Source organism: Lineus longissimus, chromosome 3, assembly GCF_910592395.1.
Source record: "Lineus longissimus chromosome 3, tnLinLong1.2, whole genome shotgun sequence".
Lineage (NCBI taxonomy): Eukaryota > Metazoa > Nemertea > Pilidiophora > Heteronemertea > Lineidae > Lineus > Lineus longissimus.
The window spans coordinates 26399494-26424793 of NC_088310.1; the positions used below are offsets into that span (position 1 = coordinate 26399494).

General features: G+C 41.6%; 1 protein-coding gene across 2 annotated transcripts; it reads left to right on the plus strand.

Annotated features, from left to right (window-relative positions):
- On the plus strand, nt 1-24616 carry LOC135485216 (homeobox protein six1-like). Of its 2 annotated transcripts, XM_064767039.1 has the most exons (3): nt 1-818; nt 10329-10382; nt 23058-24616. In XM_064767039.1, the coding sequence occupies exons 1-3, from the start codon at nt 37-39 to the stop codon at nt 23287-23289; spliced, it is 1068 nt and encodes a 355-aa protein (XP_064623109.1). In that variant the 5' UTR covers nt 1-36; the 3' UTR covers nt 23290-24616. The 2 variants fall into 2 exon arrangements, with proteins under 2 accessions (XP_064623109.1, XP_064623110.1); XM_064767040.1 differs by lacking the exon at nt 10329-10382.
- Nucleotides 24617-25300: the final 684 nt, after the last annotated feature.

The following is a 25300-nucleotide window of genomic DNA, read 5'->3' on the forward strand; positions in this document are numbered from 1 at the left end:
GTAAGTGGGTGAGAAATCAGTGAATCAGACGACATAATGACAGACAGGGTTGATATCTCCGGCTGTGATACTCACACAATGGACATGACATCGCCAAACTTAGACGTGGGACACTCTGATGGAAGTTTTGAAAACGGAGTCACAACCACGATGTCGGATACACCAGGCACAGCCAAATCTCTCTCGGACGGTGAAACTACGGGAGATGAGAATATACCTAGTCCGAAACAAGGATCAGAAAATGTGACAGATTTGTTATCAGGAAAGAACTTGACATTTTCACCTGAACAGGTTGCTTGTGTTTGCGAAGCTTTACAACAGAGTGGTAACATTGACCGGCTCGCACGGTTCCTCTGGTCCTTGCCACCAAGCGAGTTATTACGGGGCTCCGAGGCGGTACTTAAGGCCCGGGCAGTTGTCGCGTTCCACAGAGGAAGCTTCAGGGAACTTTATGCCATTTTGGAATCACATAACTTTGATCCAAGTAACCACCCAATGTTGCAGCAGATGTGGTATAAGGCGCACTATATGGAGGCCCAGAAGATCCGCGGGAGGCCCCTGGGAGCAGTGGACAAATACAGGCTGCGGAGAAAATACCCCTTGCCGAAAACAATCTGGGACGGGGAAGAGACTGTATACTGTTTCAAGGAGAAATCACGCGCAGCGCTAAAGGAATGTTATAAACAGAACCGCTATCCAACCCCAGATGAAAAACGCAACCTTGCCAAAAAGACAGGTCTGACTCTGACGCAAGTCAGTAACTGGTTTAAAAATAGGCGACAGAGGGATCGGACGCCTCAACAGCAACATTGTAGAAAGTAAGTCATTACGTCATATGAAATTGTAGTGTTGTTGTCATTATTCTATGCCATGTAAGTTAGCAATATCAGACCTAAATTTCTTCTGGTTTGACGGACACTTTTCTCCAAATTCTCTTACCAATATGGGCAAACATGAGGAGTAACGTTTTTCAACGTCCCTGGACCTTGCCGTATATTGAAATTTTCCTGATGAATATACAAAATGGCCATTTCTGAACAGGCAAAATAGGCGAAATGATAAACTGCCACCTCAAGCATAAAAATAATTTCACTAAACTGTTTGGATTGGTCTCGGGATAAGGAGTATTTTTTTCAATACATCCTTCATGTCCTTAGCTCGTTGAAACAGATGCTTTTCTTATTTGGTAGTTGGTTCCCTCCAACCTCATCAATATTCAAATGGCGGTGTCTCTCACATAGGCAGTTCGGTCTAGTCAACTTGTTATACGTAAAAAAATCTGTGTTAGAGCAGTGTGCTTATAACTGAATTTCAAACAAGACCCGTAACTGCTGCGTGTCCACATGGTCCGCTCAAGTTCATATTTGGCTGTAACGCGAAGCTGGCCGACGCATAAGTACTCTTGAAATGTATTTCACACTGCTTTGGCTTAATGTCACAGGTGCTTTTTCATTGTTAGGTATATATATCAATGTCAGATAGAGATATTTACGACCACTCACTTGTGTTATGTTTCCACATCAACATGTGGTCATTTCACTTTGAATGAGTTGTTTTCCCGTTCTTTGTCATGAAAGTGTGCCAATCAGACCTGAAATGAAATCACATATCCACGCAACAGTATTTTGTACAAGAATCTCAACAGATTCGCTTGAGAATGCGATGCCCATCAACTGCCTCATTTTGAACCATACTCTCCTCCGGAAAGCATGATGTACATTGTATACCATCTGCTTTCTGGCAATAAGTAGAATTGTATCGTCTTATAGTTGTTGAACCTCCCGACTCCACTTCTTACCAGTAATGTGCCAAAAAGGTAACGATGTCTTTCGTTTAAGACAAACGTACCCGCTTTGAAAAAGATGGCTTGCATGATGTTGCTTCGAATGCATTTAGTGTCGTAGCTTTTGCAAAATGCGGCTTGTTTACAGAGATTTTGAGGTTCTTTTTGTTAAATATTTTGTTTCAATTCATTCAGTGGTACGTTATTTTTGTTCACGGCTAAATTCGGTGAGAAGTGCAACCAGTGTCGTATTTACCTCGATCCTGAAGACAATATATAACTTCAGATTCGCATCCTCTTTAGCCAAACAGATGGCAAACTTGGGTCGATTACAACCAAGTTGTCAAGGTGTTTGCCATGATTCGTACCCATTGGTAACAGAATATGGACGTAGTACTGTCATGACTGTCAATACAAGGCTTGGGGGTCTTGAGCAATGGGTAGTTTCTATCATGATCCTGAGGGCTATAACCTGAAACAAGGTTTTAGGGGTCCTGAGGCTGTTTCCACAGAACCGGTAGGCTTGTCAGCTTCGGGGCCCAGTTAGCAACCATACAAACGCTCTCTCACGGCAAGTGTAGGAATGCATGTAATCCTGCTTTGCAAACATTAGCGCCATCAGGTTGTTTCAATAAAACACTACCGGAACACAAGAGAGAAGGCGCCATCCCTGAGGCACTGCCCGCATACATTGAACACCCAGCATCATCAGTATATGGGCTTATACTCCTCTATTTGTCGCCTTACAAATGAACCAAGTGCTCCTCCCCTTCCAGCAAAACGAGATACTTTGGGGCTTATTGTGAATTATGATTATTTGCACAAATCATCTGTTTCACCAATGTAATTAGATATGAGGAACCTGTGTGAGTCAGGCAATGCATGACATGTCGGCAATGTGTTTTAAATAGGTTTCGGTGGGAGAGGCTAATTGCTTGGGCAGGATTTTTGTTGTTGTATCAAGCCGGAGAGGGAAGAAGTCATTACGGAGCAACAGACGGAATATCCATCCGCATAGTGACTAGAAAAGGCCCTTACATTTAGAATTATAAATCGAATTGTCAATACAGATACATACATGGCGACGGATTCACTCGAGCATTTGCCATGTTATGTCAGATCATTTGCAAATCACGTTTTCCAGCCATTTCTGAACTGGAGTGACTTTCAGAGCAAAATCCGATTAAGTACTCTTGAGCTGTCTGATAAATTCATTTGATAGTTGTAGTTCTGTTCCATCTCAGAGAAATTTAAAGGGATCCTTGTACCATTTACACGTTCCTGTCAGCGGATAAATTCGAAGCTTCTGCATACCTCGTGATCACCCAAGCGGACAAATATCGGCACTTGACCACGTGACACCACTTGACCAATAACCACCCGTTTGTATTGGGAGAACGTGGTGAACACAAATCGCATCACAGAAGGAGAAATTAAGGGGAAAATTAGATAAATATTATTAGGTAAACTCTCCAACAATGTCAAGATTGGTGAGAGCTTTACTTAAGCGCAATTAGAGAGTTACCCGAGATGCAAATTGCCCGCGAGCACGGTGCAGCAATGGCCGCCAAACTCCACCACAAAACGTCACCGGCTGACATCTTATACTTTAATGGCGGTGTCGCTTTTAAAATCTCCACAAAACACCGTGATCAGTTTAAACGGTGTGGAAATACGAGGAGGTGTGAGTTCTAAAGTGATTTTGGCTCAATCTCCACACTCCTCGTCCGTCCACGTTCTTTGGTGTGCGGGGTAGGCCGGAACATCTTTGATATATCAAAGATGTTGGTTGTGTCAGGAAAGGGTACGTGTCGTCTGCAACCTTTATGGCAAGATTACTCATCCTTCGGGCATTGTTCTAGAAAAAGATGATGTCAGATTTCAGATTTCAGAAGGTTGTATGCATTATCATCGGTCCGCCGATACTGATACATGTAGTTCGGAAAGAAATGACGCAGGTTTACATTATGAAGAACCCAATAGGTTAATTTTTTAATTTCTCATTCGCTTTGAGGAAGAAAAGTGTTAATTGGAAATAGGGGTCAAAGAGTACTCTCATGTTCGTGACAATTTTGCCATGTTCCTCATTTTCTGCACAAAGACGGTTGATATTAGTACGAATCCATCGATGCAGTGCCTTTATTTATTTATTAGCTTAACATTTTAGAAGTGGGTCTAATGTTTCAAAACGGCCTCCTTGGCTTTGCAACGGGGACACTAATGCGTGTCCATCACCATATGTTAAGTTATCTCTTTAAGAGAAGGACACAGTTAGACCAGTTAGGAGTGAGGAGGCTTCCCATTCTTCGAGAGTTAACAGTGTCAACAAGACTTTTGGGCAATGCCCATTGACTGACACTTAAAGACGCTCGCGCACAATAACAGCAAATTCGAGAGGCGAGACTCTTATCTCTGGTGAATGAGTTCTTGACGTCTCAATTGTCACAGGAAGAGAATGGCCGATTGAGATTTCTCAAAACCACCTATGTCGCCTGATGGGATTTGTAAGGGCAGCTCTTCACTATCTGATACTCTGAGGCCCGTGTCATCTGCGAGAATTCCGATATCAACTTTGGGTTTTAAAAGACATTCGATTATGATGGCTTCTTATGCGTTTTCTTAATAATCTATAACTGCAAAATATGACCGCCTCCTGGCCGCGTCTCCATGCGATGTGGGATATACATTAGCTTGCTTACTACTACCAGACTACTGGTTTCGAGAGTGTTACATTCTGCACAAGAGCTGAAGAAATATATCACGACGGGGAAAATTTGAACTTAATTTTGATTATGAGATTTTTTATATTGTCGATTTAATTTTCCATCTTTAGTATTTGCTGTATTGCCAGGGACAATAGTAACACCCGCACCAAAGGAAGCATTACGGACATTCTCACAAAAATAATCACAAAGGTCGTTTGAGAAAATAACTGCTGTTTCTCTGGCCGCTTTGTTGAAGAAACCATTTAATAAAATCTGGCTAATAAGAGAGACTTTTCTTCTGACGCTTCTTTTCAGCTGAGCCAGTGATTAGGTCGATCTGTTTACTCAAAGCAGACCAAGGTGACCTCTCGCACGACTCGAAAAAATCCAACCATGTGGTTTTTTTCTCGAACGAATAATTCAGCAGGACATTGGTGTCATAGAAAAGGGGAATAAGCAGGTTTCAAATTACTGGTTGTCAGAGTGCAACCAGCAGTCTTGTGTAGCCACAATACTTTAACTAAACAATCAGCAGTCGTTCTCTCATAACCAATCAAAGTTTCATGTGCTAGTATTTGATTGTCGAGCGTTCATCAGCATTGTCACTGTCTGATAAGCATGTAACCGCCTTAATACCATCGATATCAGCATAAATAATGCTCAATGCGCTTTTGCGGTGGGAATGGTTCAGAGCAGGGGGGTTTCAGTTTTTAAATCGATGGACATCAAGAAACGGGGAATTCAATTGTCTCAATGGTAAAAGACTAACGCTCCGATGTGAGAGTGATTTCATGTAAATGAATTCGGACAAGTGCCGATCGCGATGCATCGTCATTAAATCACGTTTCCGTCATTTTATGCCTGTAACTTCCTACCAACAGCACTGGCTTTCCCGGCTTGCGGCATCGGATGATCCTAGGAGACACACTGTTCAAACCATTCACCACAAGCATTGTTTCTGCAGTATGCACATTAACCACATTATAGTTTTAATACTCGGAATACTTGTAAGCTTACATTGCCTGAAGGTCCAGCGACGACGCTAACAGATCGGTAAACGCCGGCCATTATTGACACATTTAAGTATAAAGACCTTGCGGGAATCCACCGTGGCAATATGACGTTACCAGGTGAAATGAGATGATTTCAAACCTTTTGAGGAAATTTCAATATTGGTTGACGACTCTAAAACAATCTAAAACCTGATACTTTATGTTCATGTCGGGGCCTGTGCACTGGACCACTTAGAGACGATGCTCTACTACACCAGGCCTTACGGAACATTTCCCCCAAGGCATTGGCCCGACTCAGTCTGAGAAATGCAAATATGCGATCCTCCTGGGCCTAGCAAGACCTACTATTCTTTTTATCTAAGAGACAATTCAAATATTTTCAAGTTAGTTCTAGATTCGTAGTTAACTTAGTTACTTCAAAGAAATCAAGCTGGTGCACTCATTCCCACGAAAGTGTCGATGGTCAGGGTCAAAAGTCTGAAGGTCATTCAAACAACTTCCGGTGAACTCTTCTTACCCACACATTGGTGGCTTTTCAGCCTCAGTTTGATTTGTGCCTTGGCGGACCGAAGGCTGCTGTCATTGACCGGAAAGAGCCCGTTTTGTATAACTTAGACATGAAGATATGGCCATTTATATATGACATTGAAAATTGCTGATGAGTACGATGTTTATAATTGCCGAAGTGTTGCCATTTCCGTGATTGTACAATTGGTGGCCAGGTATTTGCGAAAGCATGATTCAACGTCAAGTCCCAGTTAGTTTTTTTCTCTGTTTGGCATTGTGCCGTAAGTGTCAAGAGTGTACCGCTGGGTTTAATTCACAGCACCAGATGCAAAATCAGGTAAAAACCTCTTCACATTGTCTTCTTATTTACTGGGAATACCCATGGAATAACAGGCCAGATTAACATCACAAGGTCTGGCCGGAGAGACTGGCGAAACTATGTCAGAGCCGAGGGCAATATTGATGCTCAGAACGTAAACCAGCGGGGCCTTGTGCTTCTCATACCAAAACGTCATTATTTCATACCGTACCCCCCGATAAACAAAAGGCTACGAAAACAGCAACAAAAAGAACAAGCTCAGCAGCTTTTGGTGGATTGGCAAACTCCGCTTTTGAGATTTGTCTCAATGCTTTCCACGGTCCGCAGTGACGCCTTTTAATTTATAGCGCCAGTGTATTTGAATGGTGGACCGAGGGAGGCCGGCTCCGACCTCAGCGGGGGCAGTAAGGCGTTTGTTGCCTAGTCCTGGACGGGTAAATAGCCCCGCGTGAGTTCCAGCAGAAATGAGCAAGATGATTCAAGAGAAGAGCAATGACACATGGGGAAACACTTGAGGGCTGAGGGTTGGGATAAATAGATTATAGAGGGGAGGAGGCCCACCATTCCTGGCCGAGCTGTACTCCAGAAAGTTTGAAATGCTTCTTCCATAAACTGCCGCAAGAAAACTTGCAGGGGTTGGAATGAGGAAATGATAGGTTTCTTCCTGGATGAAACTTTCAGCGTGCATTTGCTTTGGTTAGTTATCAAGAATCCATATAAGGCGTATGCATGGGAGGAGCTCTTGAAAAGTCTTAAATGTTGTTTCGTGTGTTTGAAGGACGTGGTAACGCCATACCCGTATACGGTAACCTCGATCATGAAGATAAAATGCTGATAAGCTAAAACACTGGATCTTCTAGATTATCCGTAACTTGACCAAGTTGACAATTTCAATGTTGCTGGGGTTTGCATAGTTTTTGTTCGCATTTCTTCACACGGACTGACCACTTGTTTTGACAAGTGACCGGAGGCATCTTCTGATGGCCGTAGCAACCTTTAAGGATTCATCTCAATCCTATCAAACATCCCTATAAATCGGATCCCTACCGCTTAAGGTTGTAAACAAAATCCGCTTAACAAGTCAAGCGGTTGAGTAGCGGAACAAAAGCGGACATCCCAGCACCAAATACCGCTAGTATCGTTTAATGCTTAATCTGCTTCAAATTACTGATAACTAAATTGAAAATAATTATTCTCTTTCAATTTCTGTCTGCTCTGTAGCTAGACGACTACGCGCCATACTTTATGTGTCAGACTCAACAAAACGCGACAGAAGGCCCCGATTCATGCAGTTGTCATCTAAATTGTAGTCCTCCGCCGCACGAAAGTTGTAATTACACAGGACTGCTGAAAGGTCCATCTGATAGCGATGGAAGCTGAATAGGCGAGCCTTGAATGCTCAGAACCAGACGTAGAATTATCGGACAGAATTTGGAGGGATTCGTTCTATGTGTGATTGTGGGGAGAGGGGCGCATCTTTTGTTTTCTGGGATGCGTGTGTAATTTGAGGAGGAAAAAGGGGTGAATATCTGTCTCTCTCGCTAGACTTGGGACGCCACTGAAGACCCTTCGGATTGTACTCATGGTCCGTGAAATGTCCTTTATTTTCCCGTCTAGAAGGGTTTAACATTAAGGCAAGGATATCGTTAACAAGGGCTTGAGGAGAACTCCGCCGTGGGTGGTAGTCCTGAAAAATCACAACTCGGTTTATTATACCTGATGTTTCAGTGGAAATTACCGCAACTGAATCATACTGATATGCCGTCACCACAACATTAATTCGAGAACTTTTTTTTAAATGTTGTTCGAATGAGGGCATAGTGCCTTCATGGATATCACTTTTCTAGACTCAAGAAGTGTCAGGTTGCAAAGAAAAATACTTAAACTTTCGACGATGCTTCCAATTTCTTTCCATAGAAAAGCTTTAAAAAACGAAACTTTAAAAAGTTAAAAAACAACTGATGAAAAAGACATGGTAAAAAAGCAATCTTAAAATGCAGAATTGGGAAGAATACCCTCAGATTCCATCTTACTTGAAATGTTAAGGGTTTTTTGTGCAAGAACTAAACACCTATTACAAAGAAGTTGAATAGAAATTGATTTCCGTATCTGTGCAAAAATGAATGGGATGACAACTAAAGGAGATACTCTGTTCCGAACATAATGCCTTTGATGCACTTAGCATCATCATCAATATGACTGCTGATTTGGCGCATAAAAACCCTTCCATCCGCTCCTGCATTACGTTAGAAAGCTTTTTTCTTCGAATGTAAAATGAATGGACTGAGGGCTTGAGTTACTGTACATACATTAACGATCATTTTACAAAAAAAGCTTTTCCACTTTGTTTTGTACATCATTTATGTAAATTTACGTATCATGAGCATCAGAAAAAACAGTAAAAACTGTGCTCAAGTAAAGTTTTGATATTACATGTACTTTTTGTTGAGAAATTAGGAAAAATGTGGAGAAAATGTTGACACCCGACGGATTAATTGGCCACTCTAAAAGTGCAGAATCCATGGGGATTCTGACTTGGTCTGCAGTAACCATCATCTGTCATCTCGGGGTCCTTTTTCTTTCCCGGTCGCTGCCCCGGCAATGTTTCTTGAGAAAATATTTTTTTTCAATTCGATTAAAAACGATATTTTCTTCCAAATGTATAAATATGGTCTCCTGATTGTTATCAACACACCAAACGACACCTCGCCTATCACGTGACATGTTCTTTCTGACGAGATCTGATTCCTAATTGAAGATATGCCGTCTGCTTGTCTCGTCGGTGAAAATTAAAAAAGTAAACTCGGGTGTTCCGTTGTCGCGTCTCGTCCACATAATAATAAGAGGGATCGTCAGTTACTATCATGAAAGTTAATAAATACCTCTAAGTGCAGCAGTATAAGACGCTGCAGAGTACCTCATTCAGTTTTGGTTCAAGCGCTGTAAGAGGTGATATGATGAACACATATTATATAACCTCGCCAATTCAGCTTGAATACAACTAGACTGTTCCAAAAGCAGTAAGAGCAATGGCTATTTTAACCATCTACGATAAGAACAGCATAGATTTTTCCCCCTGACATTCTCAAATGAGCAGTTTGGAAGCTGGGACTTCGACGGTGGATAATCTGCCTGGAAACATGAACCCTCTCATCACTTCATTAAGACTTCAATGACATAATTGTGTAATGCGCTCAATACTCATCTTTCCTAAACCGATGAGGTGCGTAGGAGACGTAACGACATGCATCTCTTTAAAGATAAAGGGATGCTTGGTACGTTTCTAGTTGCAAAATCGAATTCACAGTAAAATTATGTCCCTTTCAATATGTACCAGATTAAGTGTGACATTTATTGTCGGCCGAGATGTTTCGTAGACCGAAGCGCGTAGGTGTACCATCTCGATAAGGGAGTTTACTGGGCGTTTTTAGTGAGAATTACAGTTATTAAATTGCAGATAAAGCATCATTGAATCTTTCTCAATCATTTTGTTTGCATGGGTTTGTAAAGTTCGGGTTCAGGGATTTTCTTCAAGATATTAATAATAGATGATATTGATATGCGTACATGAATGAATAAATAACAACAAAATGAAGAGAAAAAAAGAGAAAATTTAGTGGATTCGCGGGGAGTCGAACCCGTGAACAACAGATCGAAAGACGAGCATTCTAACCGTTGAACCACCAAGTCTCTCATGTCAAGGTGTAGATTTTTGTCGCATCTCACAGCCAGGCTATGGCGACCTGACTTTGTGTGTGCTGCCGCCGCTTTGATGGAGGGCCTCTGTCAGCACGATTTCGGTATATAACGGTACTCACTACATTTGAATCATTGATTGATTTCAGTCCTGTCTTTGACACCCCATTTCTCATTTCGGAACCAGCGGACATAGTGACACAAAATGGCAGACAATTGCTATACACTTGTCCCTTATTTTTCGCTTGTATATGAATATCAAATTTCGCCAAATTAGTAAAATGTGGCATTTTCATAAATTTCAGATCACAGTGGGACTATTGCGACACGTTGAGCTTTGCCAAGTACCACATAGTATCGTGAGTAAACTTTTTACAAAATTGCTCCTAATTCCCCTTCTTCCTGAATGCTACCCGCTGTAGGGGTCTACCGCCAAAAGTCTGTTAACAATGCACGTTGAACTAATTAACTGAATGCCACTATCTTTGATAACACATTCCTGACATCACCTTCGAAAATCTTTCAAGCCCCCTTGATACACCCTGTGGAATGTATTCCCCTTAAATTCCTTGAAGTAACTTTGGCAACTCAGGGAGGTCGTATTAAAACCTCCGTGCTTTGCGCTGATGTACTCTGGATTCATATATAGTACTTGTTAGCCCCTTCTAAAAGCTGTTCGTTCTCTTTTTCCGCACCATGATGTCATCATAAAACTACCAATTATAGGCAAATATTTGGATAAAGACGGATGAAGCAGAAGTTTAGTATTTCGTGAAATGTGTGGGACAGAAGTAGCATGACCTTTGATAGGTAGCCAATCAAATGAGTCGGCGGTATATTCAAACTAGGCCAGACCGTGAAATGAAGGTTTAACCCCGTCTGGAGAATGTTTAAGACTCTAGGGAGGACTTCTCGTATCGTTGCAAAGTCATCACCAATTGGCAATTCCAAAGTGGTTGATGCTGGTGCGTCTTTTTTTAATGAAAGAACCTGACATCATCAGGTATTTATTTTCATAGTAATTGAAAATGGGTGTGGCGCGAGTCTAGAGGTCTGTGAAATGGTAAGCAGGTGTATAAATTATCTGATGTTCTGGTCGTCAACCTGATAGGTCACGTGAGGTGGTCGATACTGGTAACCCTATCAACACACACAGGGTTGGCTAACCACAAAACAATAATAGGGGTTACACTTTATGAAGTACCAAGCGATGAACTGTGCACAGCATCAAAAGTTGGTAAATTTCAATAAATGATAATATGATATATTCCGATTATCTTTCAGACAATACTTAGTACCTGGAAACTCGATATTTAATCCGATGTCCGTGATTCTTTTGATGGTAAATGTTTTGCTGCAGTGGTGGTGTTTTAGGATATAAATCTATATTATTGTGACCAAGCCCGATCTATAAACACATGGGATAATGTCCGAATCAATTGTTGTCTTATTGATTGAAGTTTAGGTCTGAATGTCTAAAAACAGTACAGCTATTTATTGAGTACATGTATTTCGCTAATGGTTAAAGAAACGCTCGTGTTTTTCACGAGAAAATTGCACTGCACACAAAAAGCCTTTTATGGTTGGAAAATGTTGTCCGTTGTTGCTTAGTAGTGGGTCATTCTTGGTTGTGGTTATCTGATTCTGGAAAAGTGAAGTATTTTCTAGGCCCATCGGACTTAGAAATTTCAGGAGAAACATAAATTTGTTCAGTACACCTGCTGCGTTTTCTCTTGAAAAGCACCTTAATTCTCAGTGCCATTTCTCATGAGATAGACAGTAAGTCAAAAGATCCCTTCTGACCGACTGAAACGGATGCTTTAAAGGAGCCAATCGAGGGCGTTGTGATCTCCCTGCCTGTGATGTCGAGATGGCCCACCTTGTTTGTATAATGTCCTCTGCCCTGCCTCTATACCTGTTGCTGCACAAGAAGCAGTCGATTCGTCGGGGCCATCACAGCTGAAACCTGACACAGCTAATATTTCCCCGTCACATTACCATGGTAACAGGAGTTTTATGGCGACAATTCTTCCATCCTTTTAAGCGCATCTCTTTCCATGCCTTCGTTTATAATCAAGTCGTTATCTGTTGCTTTCTGTTGGCTGTTACCTAATAGCTCTGGGCGCTGCTCACGAGTGGGTCTAAATTACAAATGCACAGATTGAAAAAGTATTGAGAATACATGTATATCATTATTTAATTTCAGTACCCAATAACAGTATATATTTCCAGTCGACCCACCTTCTTCAGGCAGCCATCTTGAAAAGATCAAGAACTGATGGAGTCTACATATTTGTACATTGGGTTTATTTCAAATTTGATTGACTTCGGTTATTTACGTCGTTGAGGAATTCTCAGCCACAGGGACGAGGGCTGTCATTGTTGCTAGTCTGGAAGAAAACATTTGTTACCGTCAGCATTGCTGTTCATGGAGTCAAGAACCAGTAATAATCGGTTTCATTTTTTCACTTCCCGATCTGTCCAAGGTCAGCTGACGTGACCTCCATCAGTGCAGTTTGGAAGTCCACAGTTTGTGGACGAAATGTTTGCTAGTTAAAGACTTTCTGCTTGCGATAAAAGAACTTGTATCTGTGTCCAAGAACACGTTGGCTTAATGTTGTCAAGCTTTTATTTAATTGTTGATCGCCTTACAAAGCCAACTGCTTCTGAGAAATGGCTAGAAATCCCGATGGGCGTTCCCTTTCACGGGGATGATATTACACAAAATGGCAACTTATTGACTATCTTCTGATACTTTGATATCGAGTTGATAGTAGCGGATGCTCGTCCTCCCATCAGCGTTATCTACTTAAAGCAACCCCGTGGGTGACCGGGGAAAATCTGGTTTTTGCTTCCTTAAACCTCTGGTGCCCTTTCCCCGTGATTGCGTCCATTGCTTATAAAGGGAAGTGGTATGTGGCCACAAATTGTAGGGCTCGGGTTTCAAAAGGGCTGGAAGAGAGGGATGAGGAATTTTCGGGGGTTGGGGAAGGCTGCTCCGATCTAGTGGGCGTAGAGGCTGACCTTAGCCCGTCAACCGTATGGAATGCTCCTCACCCCCGGGTCGAAAATTACTTAATGATGCCGTGGTTTTGGCACAATTGGCCTTTCATAGGAGAACGCATAACTTGTACATTTTAGTTATGGCAGATAATGGCTATTGTTAAGTGGGGAAGTTTGCCAAGTCAAAACACTGCGGTGGTGGCGAGGAGAGCAAGCGTATCGGATGTCAGACTCTGCCGGGCTACAATCACACTGCGGATGTTGAGAGTCAAGTGCTTATTAGCCCCTCATGGACAATGAACACACAGCTAGCATAACTATATTGGTCCGCAACCCTCGATGCAAGTGTTGTCTTTGGTTAACACTGCTGTGAGTCTTTCACGGTTACCTAATGGTGTCTGTCCTGCGATTGTCTCCCGTGGCATTCTGATTGTTCCACGCTGGCTCCTGACCAGCCTTGTCATGATGAACTGGTTGTCTAGGGTGGTTGGGTAACAGACTCTCCCGGGGTTCTGTGCCTGGTAGTTCGTGATAAAGTCAACGGTAACCATAGCACGTTTTCAACTGAGAATCTTTCGGCCAAGTGACTGACAGTAAACGTGCATGTAATATCTTTTCATGAGAAACACTGACTTTCATCAGAAACACTCACACTGACTGTCACCACATTATCAGCCATACAATGCTAGCAGTGGATTATACTCTTGTACATCAACACAGCGAAGTGAAATAACTACACGAGTCAAAACACCATTGTGCAGTACGTCTCCAAACATGACAACCTCCTTTCAAGTTCTCTAAATCAAACCTCATCAAAGCCATACATTCAAATAAGTCTTTTGAGGTTTTGTTACTGACATCGCCCACGTGATGAGGATATCTTCATTGGTAAACCATTCAGGATGATGTGCAGCGAAGAGATACTCAAAACAAAGTAAACGCGAAGGATAGATGCTCATAACAAAAGGTTCATGCTAAAAGCATAACCCCTTCAAAGGGGACAAATGGATGCATTAGTCAGTTTACATTATTGCTCATAATGGTCTGTTTAATTCCATAGTTTGCGAACAAACTATTTCTTTAACTTTGGCAGATGAGTGTGATGTGTAAATCATAAATGAAATCTGTTCAGTAGAATGTGAATGATACATATCATGGCATGAGCGATTTTATGAGATGTCTGTAATTCATTTCATTTACGTTGGCCTTCAAACCAAAGCATTATCCGTACATGTATAACACGTTTTATCGAGGTCAAAAGGACTATACGAGTCCATAGATTTACTTGAGACACTGCCACTTGACTTGCATATGGTGTTACAACAGCCAAATTGAGTTTTGATATTCTCATTCGATATTTCTAATGAAACTTTAGTTTACTGTAACTGAATTAAGCTCGCTTCCTTTCAATAGCCCACAGCTTTCATGTCCCGCCTCTGTGATCTCCGCTCCGGTTTCAAACAAGTTTTATTAAGCTGGAGTGAACCTCCGATTCGGCTTGTTGTGAGGCTGCACGAGAGGTTACACTAAGCTTACGAACTGGCCCAGTGGTTGTAATTAAACACGAATGGCAGGAAGTGCTGAATGAGTTGATGACGTTTTACTGGTAGCACGACCTGTACGACGACTGTAAGTCCTCTAGCGCATGTAACGATGAAATGGTAATGGTAGTAAGACCTCTAGCGCATGTAACGATGAAATGGTAATGGTAGTAAGACCTCTAGCGCATGTAACGATGAAATGGTAATGGTAGTAAGACCTCTAGTGCATGTAACGATGAAATGGTAATGGTAGTAAGACCTCTAGTGCATGTAACGATGAAATGGTAATGGTAGTAAGACCTCTAGTGCATGTAACGATGAAATGGTAATGGTAGTAAGACCTCTAGTGCATGTAACGATGAAATGGTAATGGTAGTAAGACCTCTAGTGCATGTAACGATGAAATGGTAATGGTAGTAAGACCTCTAGCGCATGTAACGATGAAATGGTAATGGTAGTAAGACCTCTAGTGCATGTAACGATGAAATGGTAATGGTAGTAAGACCTCTAGTGCATGTAACGATGAAATGGTAATGGTAGTAAGACCTCTAGCGCATGTAACGATGAAATGGTAATGGTAGTACGACCTCTAGCGCATGTAACGATGAAATGATAATAGCAGGTATAGACCTCTACATGTAACGTATGTCCTTTCGGTTGCTGTAGGCTACAGCATGAATGAAATAAGAAAGGAGTTCTATGAGAAAGTCGCCAACAGTCACCAACAGTCACCAAGCACCCTCACTTTGTATGACTAAGTTAGTCCGCCGGGGGCACTGGAAACCTCTGTAATTCAAATGTGTTAAATCTCATATTTCTTATAAGGTCGCCTCTAGCTATGGTTCGCGCATTTTTTCAGCTATAGGACAAATATTTGCTGATTCCGACTATTTTTAATTATTAGATTTTGCCCCGCCTATACTCTCACACTTTTCTTCCTCGTCTATTTTGTTATGGTGAGGGGTAGTGTTTATCTTGAAGTTTGATTGGGCGAAAGATATTATTTATCATCAGTAAAATGTTATGATGTGCCTCTGGCAGTGCAGTACAAAGGTTAGGCTTATAAAACATTCAACTTAAATAGAAGGCGAAGATTCCATTACGCTGAGGCCTTTATGATTATGTTGGTTTGCAATAAGATATGCCATTTCTTAACAACAAACGACTCATCTGTCTTGATTTTCATTGAAAGGGCATAAACCTAACTTGATACTTCCAAACCTTTATGTTGATTCCTTCCTTCTAATCAAAAACCGTATGATATTTAGAAACTGCGGAAGAAACATGATCTAAAAAATTGCCGGAGTGACATTAAAATGGGGTCAACGTCAATACAACTACATGTATATACGTCATACATACATTGTACTACAGCACTATGTCATTTGTACTGCTGTTCTGCACCAACTCTACATTATAAAAAACGCTACATATCTGGAAGGCCTTTGAGTCCACGTAAGATTTGATAATCCTATAGACGAGCTGTAAAACGCCCCCTCCATAGTCAAGGCGAGAGATTTCATTACGCTTTCTTTAAGGTATCTCCATGAAAAAGCGATTTCTAGGTAGATGTTTATCTGCTCTTCTTTTTATAGGTGAGCTATTGTCACATTGCAGATACTGAAGTGTTGTCTTTCTATAGTGCAGTCTTTATTAGTTCATCAATGAAATACATAGCCATCTCTTCCCCATGTAAAGTGTTTGAAGCCGATTAGTACATTCGCGCGGAACCACCAGTGAAACCACCGGTAACCAGTCAGCACTGATTGAAGAAAATCGTCCGCTGCAATTCATGTAATTATGATAATTCCTCTTGAAAGCTTCCTGGCGCAAGTGATGAGGTTGCCTGTCTTCGGAAACCCGACCCCAGGCAAAACTGATGGCGGTTGAAAGGCGAGAAGCATGTTATTGTCACCGTTAATGAGTCTTAGAAGGTTGATTAAATTCCTCAAGAACATGGACATGCATACATGTAAATATTATCACTGACTGTCTTCATCCCCAAAGCTCCATCCACATCGTGCAAGTGCGTATTGGAAGAGTAGTCTAAGAAACGATCCTTGTGCAGCAGCGCGCAGTCTCAGGCGTTAATTTGCTATTTCACTTGTGTTATGTCCGCTAATAGGTTCCTAAAATCTATCCGATATTAATAATTAAACTATTTCCTCTCGGGGTTTGCGCCCTCGGATGCGCGTATTATCCGGCTCCACACGCCACTGTCTTTGTCGTCACGGCTAAACAACATTCAATTACTGTGTTCAGTCTTGCTTATTTAGTAGGACAACCGGCGCATGCCTTCCGACAGCACAGGCTATCTTAATACCATTCTTCCGATTGTCACCGGATTAGAGGCATTATGTTTGAAAATACCCGGGGAATTTCTCTTCAGCTGAAATACCGTTAAGCCGAAGGATGAAGCGGGTTGAGGAGATGCGAGGGTGCATGGGGAGAGAGGTAGTGGATTGATGTCGGTTGAATGGGCGGGTGCAGGAGGAACCAGGGTCGTCGTCTCGGGGGAATCTACCATCACAGAATAACAGGCCCTGAAGATGTAGGGATATTTTTCTGCTTTCTGACCGTGGGAGTGAGATTCAGAATGGCTTCCTTTGTCCGTATATCATGAAACACATGTCAGCCATTGGCTTGAAAGGTGGTAGACGACCTCATATATACAAAGCCCTGTGTAAAGCAACGAAGGACGCTTTAAATTATACCTTATGATTGGAAGTAGCCAGACTTCTTCCCAGGGCCTTCTTCACCTGTTCTCTAAAGAAAAGTTAGTACCTTTCCCCTTAACAAGAAGTTTAAAGATGGAGGTCATGCAAGTAAGATCGGCCACATCCCAAGCTGCCTCATTACTTAAAAATACCCTGTATATAAATATTGACTTGTGTAAGTGAACGTATACATGTTCGTCCCTGCATAACAAGAGGAGCCGGGGACAGGAACCAGTCACTTGACACTCGCCACCGCTCTGCGGCGGGGAGGACGCCAGGGCCTCGAATATCACCCTCATTTCCCCCTTTCAATCATTGATGAGCCCAGTGAAATCTTTCTCCAACAATCCAAGCCAAAATCTAACTCTAGAAAAGGAAATACCTTTAAAGTGAACCCGACACCTTAAAATCGACTCCATGATAAGGGGATGTTTGGAAGCCGTAACATGACTCTTGTATCGGATGTTCAGTAAAAAACCCAGTCATTCTCGACTGCTTCAAAAAGTTCCCTCTTCTCCCTGGTAGAAGAGATAATCCATACGTACATAGAAACCATCAAAACTTTCTGTAATGCATCTATCTGCTTTGGAGTGGTCTCACATTTCATACCAGATCCCCGACAATAGCGAAAGGCTTATGGTAAATTGAGACGAGCTAACCATTACTAGTCGGGCCAAATCTCCCGGCGAAGATTTATGCACTGAGCTCGGTGATTAAGAGTGTACGATTACACGACACTCGCTTTGGGACCTTGACGTTCACAGAAAAGCAAAAAAACAAGGGATCATCGCGATTTCTGTTGAAAATGACTTTGAGTAGATGACGTCGCTTTCCCGCCACAATGCGACGTACCTTTCCCGCCACAATGTCATCATGCATCTGCTTTGTTTTCCTTTTTGTTATTGTTCCTCGTCGAGATGGTAAGAGGTGTAACATGATATGTTTCTTGTTCTACTGAAGGCATCCGACTCATTTGCAAAACAGATTATATTCGGGTTCTCTCATCATGTACCGCTTTGCTCAAAAGAAAATAACCTCATGCTTTTTTGCAAATTTGAGAGGATGGTCTCTTTAGCATTCACAAACAGTAGCTAATAGGCCTGTGGTCTGTTTCACGATAAAATGACATTCTGATTTTAAGCCGAGGTGATTTCGAACAGAAAATGCAACATTTGAACGAAGTGGCGGTTAAACAATGTATGAATAGGACCAGGGAATGATGTTACGTCAGTCCAATATATTTTTGGTCAGTCCTAGTATAAATCATGTAGATATATGCATCCACGAAATCTTCAGTAAAAGCATTTACTGCTGGTCATTTAGAACATTCTGAATCTTCTGTTTGTCAATTCTAGAAATCTTAAGAAGTTGTTTCATCTTCATATTCTGAACATTCACGCATCTTCACCATTTTTTCTTCCTTATCATTCTTGCTAATTCTGCTGTATCGATAGGAGGAACAGGATCTCAGCAATTATACAAAGCTGTTAGAATTAGATGGATTATATTAAAACAATGTCCATGATAGGTCGGCGCGAAATGGCGGGCCACTTGACAGTCTCAGATCTCACGATTGTAATAGAAGACGCGGAATCATCCCGTTGATATTACCTGAATAAGCCTTCGAGTATCGGGTAGGAAGTCATGAGCAGATGTAAGGAGATACCCCTTGTAAATATCACAGGAAGAGACAAGACGCACTGGGCACAATGGCGCAACAAATTAATCTCGAGTCTTGACATCTAACACCCAGCACTCGAGGACAAGATCTACTTGATATCTCATGGTCGTCCCTGGCGTAGTTTGTTGAACTGCTCTTCGATGCATTTGGAATCAGACAAGTTGGGTGAAATGAAGGCACGGTTGGTTTAGGAGAGATATAGCTGATGGCATTACCGTTAAAAAGTGCCGTGGTCGTGATTTTGAATTATCTCTCTGGAGTCTGAAAAAGAAACATTGAATCTGACATATTTCGTAGTTTCACGATTGGGAACAACCCTTTCATGAATCTTGTTCCACCATACACGTCTGTGATTTCGCACCCGGCAGCTGTGAAAATTGAATAGCCTGGTGCGTAATCCTCTTTTCTTTTAGGGACATAACTGGCCCAAAAGTCAATTACATAATCTATTGTCTTTCTGAAGGTATTATTTCATTCAAAAAACCCGCATTTTAGAAAATACCAGAAAAGTACCATTTCGAAGAAATGAACATGGACTCATATATACTCAGCCTTCCACAGGCTTCGAATTTCCTGTGCCAGAGTTTTGTTCACGAAACTTCTCTTTGCCAACATACTCCAGGTAAAGGGAGTATATGCGACGAATATCGTAAAAACGCCAGTGTCATGTTACATAAAGTCGTAATTTGACGCCTCATATTTCATAAAGAGATATTTTATTACTATTACGCCGTACTATATCAGGGCTTGACTCGCGTATTCTGTAAAAGGTTGCCTCTGTGAGAAAACGACTGATCAAGCGTGGTAACGTGGCCAGTGGCTACGTGCGACTCCATCATTACCAACAGGTCTGACCTTTGATTTAGTGAATTGATGACAGAGGTAAAGCATTGCAAGCGAAATGGTCACTATCGAGAATAGCTAATTCTTCAGAATATCACGATTGCTTTTTGAGAGACCCTGATAACCATATGAGTACCTTTCTGGTTACGTGGTGTATAGAGCGGAACTATACTCTGGAGATGTAGCGTCTTTGACGTTACAACCAAATTAATCAAAGATACGTCTCTTTCTGAACCTAGTGAAGTGTGAAACTCTAGACTCTAGAAGTATAGGAACATTGGCATTACAACCATAATAATCACAGATAAGTCTATTTTTGGTCGTGGCATGCCTGGTGTAGTGTGGAACTAGACTTAGTGGTGAAGAAACCTTGGCATTACAACCATAATAATCACGAAGACTCGGTCTGTGCCTGGTGTAGTGTGGACTAGACTCTAGAGATGTAGCGAACTCTCCATTGAACAACAATAATCATAGAGAATTAGAACGAGAGCGAGGACTCTCCCGTATCTGGCGTGAAACTGATGGTGTCGGGTGACATCCAACAACTCATCATGGTTCGTATCGATTTGGCAAATCAAAGGGATTGAACACTTCTGGAATATTCTCTTCTACGTGGCTTTAACGCTAGGTACACGTGTACATAGCTACTTCGTATTTAAAGCAAAATAATTAGTATTTTCACGAGTTTGATTGCAGGGTTTGGTTCGACTTGCCCATATGTCAGCCGACACATTCACTGATATTATGATATTTTTAATCAAAGAGGCAATGCTTTTTTGCCTTTTAGTTATTTGAAACGAACTGAACATAGTTGCAATTATAAGACATATTGAATAAAAAGTGCACATCTAAGGTTATCAGTTCACTTGTAACGGTGTTGACCAAATAAAATCGAAAATCGTTTTTTGTTTCAGAACATCGGTTAGGCAAATTGTTCCTTTCGGGGCCTCCGCTTAGGTATTGACCAATCAGAAGATGCCTTTCATGCTTGTTCTGCACATGACGTACGGGCCTTGGAGCTTACAGGGTTTCTGATTGGTCAATATCTTCTTAACTGCAGCAATGGAAAGCTGTGCTACAGGTGGTTTCCCGGTCTCCCCTCAGCTACAATATATTGTTTATAACAAACAAAATACCTCATTGTCCTTGCCGTAACAAACCTCCCGCATCGACTCACAGGATACGCTGCTACGTATCCACGGATCATATCACGGCCAAGCCTCCATTGATCGGGTACGATTTCACATTGATTTATATAAAAAGCATTAATATGCCGCGTACGCATTTAGTTTTGTAACGTGACTCCTTCCCGTTGAGCACTAGTGATGATTAGCTTGGAGAGTTGATGTTTCTCTCTTCATCTTAGCGTAATGTGCACGCAGCAAGTGACAATTACCAATGTCTAGTCGGCAGAACGCGTGTGCATCAACTAATCGACCTGTCACTGTCTTTATCTTGTCACTCTCATTAACCCCTTGGACATTGTGTTTAAGAGCAGTTGCTGCTCCTTGTTGAGACGAATTTTGAGCCGTTAATTGCAATTTACTATTAATTACCATCACATTTAATATGGTTTTTACTGGTAATCACCATCATTCCTGAAAAAAAATGTTATAACCTCTCTCTCAGTACCGGTAAACTGATTCATGGATTTCAATGCGACAGTATACTAATGGCTTATGTGTCTTTCAGAAAGAAGCTTCATAGTAGCTTTAAAAGGAAAAAGAATTATCAGCATGAAAAATCCACTTGGCACTAAATGATGATACGCGATGGCCGTATATCAACAGTGAGGCTCGGCGGCGGTGCCATCCAGTCAGTCCCCGAGGCTATGGGGTCAATCGAGTCCGTATACGAGGGTCACTGTGATCATCACCTCCAGCCAGGGGGTGACATGATAATCCTCTACAACACAGTTGTCGCACCAGGATATAAATATATCGCCAAGTTTTTCTTTCCCTTGGCTGATTTTCCGAGCGAACGCGTCCAGTCACTGTCTCAAACATCGGCTTAGGGTCCTTGGCGTTGGTCGAAATTAAAATACCGCAAGTTGTTGATTCTAGTCGACCCACACAATTTGTCAAATGCGCTAATCCAATTACCTTTGAGCGTTCTCTGTCGGTTAGTGAGATTTGAGTCCCTGGATGACTTGGGGCTGTGTTGGCTAGACGTCAGTGGCGACAACCCTGGTCACCAAGATAAGGCATGAAGTAACTTTTCACGCCGACCAGGCGCCAGGCTCCGAGTCTACGTCGCCGGGGCACTGGGGCAGAAATATCAATGAGCCCGGACAAAAAATGTCAAACAGGAGTCATGATCGGGTAATGAAGCGAGCGTAGATTTCAACAGAATTATGGTTTGAAATTTAAGACAACTCATCGAAGAGAAAAAGTCATTTCGGAATACAAAACATGAAATAATCACGGATTTTATTGGCTGGAAAACGGCAGATGAAATTTTTCTCCCAAAAGAAAATGGTCCTGGTGATCATTTTGAAGCAAGTGCATGAAAATAGAAAGTGTTGAAAATATTCGCGTGATTTGTGATATAACTTCAGTTACATGTGTGTCAATCGATTTCTCCCAATAGTTTGGTTTGGTAAAATGTGCTTCAACATGGAACAGGTGTTGTTTTGGAGAAACCCATTTCATTCGAACACACGTCTCTATGCAGAGAGGGACTACGGGGCCCTCACCAATATAAACAACTGTCTCAAAATCTCGTTTTTATGTTCCACATTTCGTAAGTGTTCACCACTCAGAAGCCATACCCAACCGATGTTCTCCAATTGACTCTACATTGCATTGAAGCTGAGAATTGTTGACTTACAAATCGGGTATAAACATTTTCCCAAATTGATTTTTAGGCTTGGTTAACACTGGTTGCACAGATTCCTTTATCCTGTCAGGTGAAGAGTGGATGGAGTGGACTTCTCTTGACGGGATAAGCGCGCCACATATGTTGGCCCGTCTGTGCCAACATCTGAACAAGTGGCTCTTAAGAGAGTGTCAGGTGGCCAAGCACAGATTAATTTCTATATTTGATATAACCAACGGATTAAATTCGATCACGGAGGTTTTTCATATTCGATGCGAATATTTGTTTACATTTTCAGGTTCAGGTTTGACCTAGTCTACATGTATGTTTTGGTCAGAATTCGCTTGTACCAAAACTATATAAGCGAGTTTATATGAGTTTCGATTACCTATGCTGGGTGTAACTTTTCCTTTCTTTCTATCTTTGCAGTGACCTTAGCCCACTTGGTGAAGAGAACGCAGGACACCATCCGCACCACCACCCGGGGCTGCATCACGTTCACCACAACCCCGCCCTTCTCTCGGCAAAGATGATGGAGGACCAGAGAAACAACATGGCGCTAGCCCTGCAAGTCAAAAACGAGCCTATCCCGGCCCATACACACGCGGCACACTACATGTGCTCGCCGTTGGACCATACCTTATCAGCTCATGGCATGTAAACTCCATATTCGCCTCAAAACGTCAGTCAACTCTTAAGTGCAGTCGATGTTACTATTCCACTCAATCCGCCATTTTGTTCTACGCGGGCAAGCGTCGCCATTTTGCAGCTTGTCTACGACGTGGAACACAGAACCTGTCCGCCAAACGGACCGTCGAACCTATAAGGATACAATATGAAAGATGCGCATTTACAATCGTCAGATGTTTCACTTTATAAATGGACAGTCAAATTCGCCGTTGTAACTCTTTACCTCAAAATCGCTTTAGAAAGGACAGTCAACCTTGATTATGGAACCGTTTTATCTCGACTTATGACAGTATATTTGGCACCATGTCACCATCACTATTGCAGGAACAGACCACATCAGTTATTTACCTCACACGAATCACTCTATCCACGGAAATCACAAGAGAATATGCTGTAGCAACTGGTTTACAAAAATGTACTCGGCCATGCGGGCTATCCAATATCACAGACAACTTTCTACTTCCTATCTTTCTTCAAGACAATGTTGAAAAAAGCGTTTATATCAATAGCCGCATCTACCGTTAGTACCAACTTTGATAGAGAATTAAGTGATGATGATTTTCACGATATGCTATAACTTGGCATCTCCTCTTTTTTCATTATGTTTTATGAATACATGCATTATCAACATGTCATATAATCAACACAGTCAAGTCGTCTGCAGTTCTCCACAATTTGGTAATCACTGTACATGTACATTGCATTACAGATGTTGGTAGACAGGGATGGCTATTATCAGCTTGAATTTCTTTTACATTTTATGGTCGGTATGTTCATATACATTTGTGGTTTAATCTACTTTAAACATGTCAATAACTGCCAACCATCGTGTATCAATAACAATACATTATCAACCGACATGCAATCACAATGAGACTGTACGATAATGCCCCGTACATGTAGACGAAGGAACATATGACAGTCGGTTTTTTTAAAAATCAAATAACTTTTGAAATAAAAATTCTCAGCTGTACTTACTGCTGGTAGATAACAGATAACAGATAACCAGAATCGAGTAATCTCTCAAAGACATTATATACAACAAACCCATAACTTTTGGCATCACTGGTCCACTTGCTAGCCCAGCCTGCTGTACTACATGTACATGTAGTTTGTAATTTATGCCCGTTTTTATTCTCAGTTCTCTATTCTCAATGGTCCAGACCATAGATTCGAAGTATAGCCGCATATTGGTTCACGGGTACTACTGATATCCCAGTTTAACTATATAATGACACCTAGAATCTGCTAGTCCTAGTCCAAAATATGAAGTTGTACTCATGTTTTATTTCAACCCATACAATGGGTGATATGAATAAAGACTAGCAAATGCTTTTACTTCAATTTTGTACAGAAAGGCCTAGTGTAAATGTACATGGAGTTTTAGATAAAAGCATCTGCTAGTCTTTATTCATATCACCCATTTTCTAGCTTCGAACAAAGTGATACATGTGTACATGGACACGCATCATGCATCTTGACCCTCAACGTATTGACCGGGTGGAGGTTACGGAGGCAACACCGCTGGAAGTTCAGTATCCATATTGATGTAATCTGAGTACTTGTACTTCTAAATGGTGAAAGAACAATGGTAAACCAAACGAGAATTAGGACACATTTCTTTTTTAATGCATGTTCTTTAAAGGGCATTCTTCCATTCCATGATATCAAGATACCTTGATGCTGTTATTCGCGCTCGTTTTATCATCTACAAACGATGTTGAAAGATGTTGATAGGTGTTGCTGGTTTTTCATTTCGAATGCATTCTTTAACTATTGAACCAATCTATTTGATTCTTGCCTGAAGTAACAAGAAGGGCTTGAGATTTAAGCTGGCAAGGCACAGAAGCACAGAGTTAATGTCTACGATATCGTGTCGTGGAGGTATCTAAACTTCTTTATTGATAGAACATTTACCGTTCTGTTTTGTTGCTGGTTTCGATATGGCCTGGTAATAAGGTGGGCCCATTGATACACCAACG

Coding starts and splice junctions, on each gene's coding strand:
- LOC135485216 (XM_064767039.1), top strand. CDS start 37: ATGACAGACAGGGTTGATATCTCCGGCTGTGATACTCACACAATGGAC. Junction 819..10,328: donor CAACAGCAACATTGTAGAAA/GTAAGTCATTAC, acceptor CATAAATTTCAG/ATCACAGTGGGACTATTGCG. Junction 10,383..23,057: donor GCCAAGTACCACATAGTATC/GTGAGTAAACTT, acceptor CTATCTTTGCAG/TGACCTTAGCCCACTTGGTG.